The 5,603-nt window shown below is 44.6% G+C and overlaps 1 protein-coding gene across 1 annotated transcript; it reads left to right on the top strand.

The window, feature by feature from the left end:
- Positions 1-1,170: 1,170 nt before the first annotated feature.
- LOC137318047 (histone H1-like) lies at positions 1,171-3,635 on the top strand. The gene has a single exon (XM_067981036.1). The coding sequence runs from the start codon at positions 1,208-1,210 to the stop codon at positions 1,841-1,843; it is 636 nt and encodes a 211-aa protein (XP_067837137.1). The 5' UTR covers positions 1,171-1,207; the 3' UTR covers positions 1,844-3,635.
- Positions 3,636-5,603: the final 1,968 nt, after the last annotated feature.

The raw sequence follows: 5,603 nt of genomic DNA, 5'->3' as shown, positions 1-5,603 counted from the left end.
TTCTCTCTCTCCAGCGCTGTAAATGAAAGCGAAATACTGTTACTGAGCTTAATATCGACACCCTGATGGAAGGTAAAGACTGATTCAGTGTTTGTGAACAGACCTCCGGTGCTGTTGGTGAGATAGTCACTGTCCCTTCTATTATGTATGAGCCGGATTGACGGTGCATTTATCAGTCTCCAGTCCAATAAGGAAAGGTCTGTAACGGCCTGACACTGGACTGCCTGTTAGTGTTGAATTTATTCTGTAACTAGCCGTCTCTGGGTGTTGAGAATGGGACGGATAGGACACCAGTTACTATTGTCTGTCAGTCAGTTTAGGAGGAGAGAGAAACAAAGAGCGACTGGAAGAGCCCAGAGCGGATAATTTGTATTATCGTCTTAACCAAACATATTTCTGTGTACGAACAGTATAATATTTTAAAACCAGATGTGAATTATGACACCAACAACTGTGATTGGCTCCTGCCCCTGAATCTGGGGACCAGACACTGTGAGGAGCGCCGGCCTCAGAGTGTTTAACAGTTACTGAGCTGGGAAACTACAACTAACCCCCGAGAATCTGCAGCACAGGCCGAGCGGGGAGGAAAGCCTGTCCCAGGAATTGTCAATCTGGCGACCAGTTTGTCCTGTGAATGTGAAGATGTGAACATTGTGTCAGAGAGAGTGTGTTAAAGGGGTGGGCGGGTTAGATTAATGTCACTGTGTTTGTGTGGCCGGTCACATCGCCGGATTTCCGGGTCGCTTTTCAGTAAAATAAAAAAAATTCCCTTTCAAAGGATCGCCCTCCTCCCCTGCCGAGCTCCGAAGTGAAAAATTAAGGTAAGGTTTGAGTTCAATTCAAGATTTCAGACGAAAAACGGAGATCGTGTCAGCGATCGGGTGAGAGAGCGCGATCAGTGCAGCAATGAAACGGGTTTAAATCGAAACTGGTGCTTTCAATTCCAGTGAAAGTTTTTCGACAGCAAACATTCCGGTGTTAGATATAGGAAGGGGCTAGTCTGGGACTCTGGAGTGCCCGATTTGAATTGGAATCGGGGAGTTTCAGAGGAGAGAGAAACACAGAGAGGCTGGAGGGGCCGGGAGCTGACAGCAGGATGTCTCCGCCCCGTCCGCTCTGTGCCTTTAAGTTGCTCTGTGCCGCCGCCTCTCGTTTCATTTCTGACCCAGCTCTGACTGTCAGAGAGATTTTCTCAAGAGTCCCGGACATGACAGACACTGCAACCGCCGAAACGGCTCCTCCTCCCGCCGCCGCCGCTCGAACCAATGCTCCGAATAAGAAGAAGGCGGTTCCCCGACCCACCGGTCCCCCGTTGGGCGAACAGATCCTCAAGATTGTGGCGGATTGCAAGGATCGCAAGGGGATATCCCTGGCCGCGATAAAGAAGGTTCTGGCTGCCAAAGGCCTGGATGTGGAGAAGCAGCGTTCCCAGATTAAATTAAGTATCAAGAGAAATGTGGAAAAAGGCTCCCTGGTGCAGATCAAGGGCACGGGCGCCTCGGGCTCCTTCAGAGTCGCTAAGACGGAAACCCAGGCAAAAGTGGGAAAGAAGGTGAAGAAACAAGTGACCAAGAAATCTCCCGGAAAGAAACCAGCGACCAAAAAAACAGCGGTCAAGAAATTAACGGCCAAGAAACCGGCCGCCAAGAAATCAGCGGTCAAGAAACCTGTTGCCAAGAAATCGACCACGAAAAAGGCGGCGAAATCACCAATTAAGAAGAAAGCGGCGGCTAAGAAGCCCAAGACCCCCAAGCCGGTGAAGGCGAAGAAGGTAGAAAAAGCGAGGGCCAAGCCCAAGCCGAAGTCAGCAAAGCCAAAGAAAGCAGCGGGCAAAAAGAAGTAAAAAATCAAGTGCAACTTGTGAACATCTGAACCCAACGGCTCTTCTCAGAGCCACACACGTCTCTCAGAAAAGAGTTGACCCCGGAATCAGATGATTCCTGTCCCGGGGCCGGGCTCAGATTTCAGATGGAAATCATTGAAAATAAACCCAGGGTCCTGGTGACTCACTACCCACGCCCCAACCCCACTGTCTGAAATAAAATTTCTGTCTGAAATTTTGTCTGAAAGGACATTCAGCCACCGACCTTCGGGTAAGCGTACTCCAAGGCGGCCTTCGAGACACACGACAACGCAAAATCGTCGAGCAGAAATTGATAGCCAAGTTCCGCACCCATGAGGACGGCTTCAACCGGGATCTTGGGTTCATGTCACGCTACACGTTACCCCACCAGCGAACAAATGTTATCTGTTTTTAATATAACGGGTCAGTTGCTGTCTTTTCTATGTTTCTACCTCTCTATCTCTGTTTTTTTTTGTTTGTTGTTTTTTTTGGTGATTTGTATATTCTGAGACCTGGCAGGTAACACCTGTCTGTCTGCACACTGATTGCCTTGGCAACGGGCAGTTGAAAAAACTGTCTGTTATCACCAGCATTGTTCTGTGAATTATAAATGCGACTTCATTTCGAGGACTTCATTTCCACATCGTTCACCTGAGGAAGGAGGTAGCCTCCGAAAGCTTGTGAATTTAAAATAAAATTGCTGGACTATAACTTGGTGTTGTAAAATTGTTTACAATTGAAATAAAATAGAGAGAACACAAAACAAAGGCTCTTCCAAGAGCCACCCACCGCCTCACAGACCTGGGAACGGGGAGAGGAAAGATCTCGGGCTGGGGAAGCAGTTTCCGATATGTCCGGGCCGGGCCTCACTCGAACTGGCGTGTGTTCGGCTCCAGTCCCAGTTCATTTTTCTCACAGATTCAGGGCGAGAGTCCGTGACAGGGTAAAACTGGCGGAGATCCGCCGCTATCACAATTCAAACCCCAACACATGAGATTCTCCAAATCAGCTGGAATCAGTGTTTGTAAACTGCTGAACCCGTCTGGGGGGGGGATGTGTGGGGAGATAGAATCGGGTCTGCCACTGAAATGGAAGGAGACGGGTAGACATGTTATAGAAGGGACTGTATTTGGGCAGGAATATTACTGACTCTTAATTGTAATGGGGCTTATTTAAAAGCTCCGAGTTTCTGGAAATCCTTGAATATGAAGCCCGAGTCTATAAGGGTTTGTGCGGAGCGCTGTGTTTCGGTTCAGTTATCGATAAACGGTTTGAAATTGGCGGGTGGAGAAAGCTGGAGGTGGAGCTGGAAGATCAGAGGCAGCTCTCTGCTCTGTCCGTCACTCTGACTCTCTCCTCCCCTCTCTGTTTAATATCTCACTCTGTCTCCTCCCCTCCCTCTATCATCCTGTGAATGTTTCAGTCAGTTCGGGACAGGCTGCATAAAAAGGGAACCAGCATAAGTTCGCTGTTAATTCAGCAGCGATCTGAGTGAAGAATCATCATGTCTGGCAGAGGTAAAGGAGGCAAAGGACTGGGCAAAGGCGGAGCCAAGCGGCACCGGAAAGTGCTTCGTGATAACATCCAGGAATAAGGAGGCCACATCCTGCTTGGAAAATAAAAGTCTAAATGGGGTGGAAGAGCAAAGGCATTTTGGGGTACAGATTGACAAATCATTAAAAGTAGCAACACAGGTTGATAAGACCATAAAAAGCAAACACAGCACATTCTAGAGGAATAGAATTGAAAAGCAGATAAGTTATGTTGAACTGAAATTTAAACTGTCAAACCTTCTGCCAAACTATTAAACCTTCCCTTTCTGAAATCCGTGCTGACTATTCTTTCTTATATTTTTGGTTTCTAGATGTTTTTCTATTGCATCATTGAGTAAAAGATTCCATGATCATTCCTACCACTGACCTTCAGTTAACTGGTCTTTAGTTCCCTGGACTTGTTCTATCTCCTGTTTCAAAATAAAAGAATCACATTAACTGTCATCCAGTCCTCTGGCACCATTCCTTTCTGTAATGATTTTTCCTATATATGTAACAGTGCCTCTGCTATCTCTTCCCTTGTTTCATTTAATATGTGCGGATGCAATCCATCTGGACCAGGAGTTCTACCACCCTTTCTAACTTAAATGCCTTGATATCTTTATTGACCTCTTCCTCTAATATATTCACCCTGTTAATCTCCCGGGTAAATACTGAGGGAAAGTAATAATTCAATATTTGTGGCATTTCGCTGACGTTACCTGTGAGTTTATCTTGTGAATCCCTTAGTGGCCCTCAAGATATTCTGATTTTCCTTTTGTTATTTTTTGTTTCTGTGGAATAATTTACTTTTACTTTTTATATTCCTTGATAATTTGATTTCGTGGTTCCTGTTTGCTTCCCTAATTGTTTTTGTGACTTCTTCCTAACCTCTTCCTATTCGCTTTTGCCATCCCCTTATTTAATATCTATGAATGAGAAATTCCACCAGCTTGTTGTGTCTGATCAGGGGCTGATGTTTGGGAACGATTTATTGTCTGTGATTAAAGTGCCAGAAACCCAGTCCGAAATTCCACAGAAACACTCTATTTCTCTCTCCTCGTGAAATAAGGCACTATAATGGTGAGTATAGCTGCCTTCCAAACAGTTAATTCCAACAGGTTTGAATCCCAGCACGCTGAATTCAGAAACACCAGGACTGGAACCAAATTTGATGATGTTCAGAGCGATAATGTTTCCAAACGCGTCTAATTTATATTTAAAAAATACTTCTAAAATTCATTTCTTCTCTCATAACGATGAATTTAACTCTGTTCCTTTGTATTGTTATTTGCCCTGATCTGTACGGTGGATACAGGACACAATTGCCCGGATTAGTGAAATTAATTGATTTTCTGAAGTTTTTCCCTCTGCCGATTCCCGTTCCTTATTTAAATTATGTCGGATTAACCTTTCTGATCTTTCGAAGGGTCATTGACCTGAACCGTTAACCCGAGCTTCCATGCTCCACAGATGCTGCCGGACCTGCTGAGTCTTTCCAGCATTTTCGGTTTTCATTTTTTTCTATATTTTATCCCTTTCACTTTTGACGGTCGCCATTGAAACTTCCAGATTTGCGCTCGGTTTTTATTTGTGTTTCAGTTCGGTTTATTTGAATTAATATAAATCGTGTCCTGAGAAATCAGACAGAAATATTGAGCAATGTGTACTGAAATATACTGGGGCAACTTTCAAACGATCAAAACAAAAACTTTATTATGAATCAATTGTCTAATTTTTCACTGACAAAATATGAAAAAATACGAGAGTAGAAGTTGCAGAGAGAAACTATTTCCTCACATTGCGCATTGTCCTGAATCTGTAACAACGAAGATAATGTGAATTTGTTCCACTCTGTTACAGTTCTCACTTATGGCCAGTAGATGTCAGACTGTATGAGAGTGTGGGATTAATTCTGTCTGTCAGTCAGCATTTGAGTGTGATATTCATTCTTTATCGGTCCGTCTCCAGTACAGTCTGTGAGTGCGGGATTCATTCTGTATCTGTCACTCTCTGGTGCTATCTGTGAGTGTGATATTAATTCTGTATCCGTCAGTCTCCAGTACAGTCTGTGAGTGTGGGATTAATTCTGTATCTGTCAGTCTCTGGTACTGTGTGTGAGTGTGGGATTCATTCTGTATCTGTCAGTCTCTGGTGCTGCATGTGAGTGTGGGTTTCATTCTGTATCTGTCAGACTCTGGTACTGTATGTGAGTGTGAGATTCATTC

Source organism: Heptranchias perlo, unplaced genomic scaffold (assembly GCF_035084215.1).
Source record: "Heptranchias perlo isolate sHepPer1 unplaced genomic scaffold, sHepPer1.hap1 HAP1_SCAFFOLD_64, whole genome shotgun sequence".
Taxonomy (NCBI): Eukaryota; Metazoa; Chordata; class Chondrichthyes; order Hexanchiformes; family Hexanchidae; genus Heptranchias; species Heptranchias perlo.
Note: the sequence above shows the minus strand (reverse complement) of the source record. Positions and strands in the feature narration are given on the sequence as shown.

Coding starts and splice junctions, on each gene's coding strand:
- LOC137318047 (XM_067981036.1), top strand. CDS start 1,208: ATGACAGACACTGCAACCGCCGAAACGGCTCCTCCTCCCGCCGCCGCC.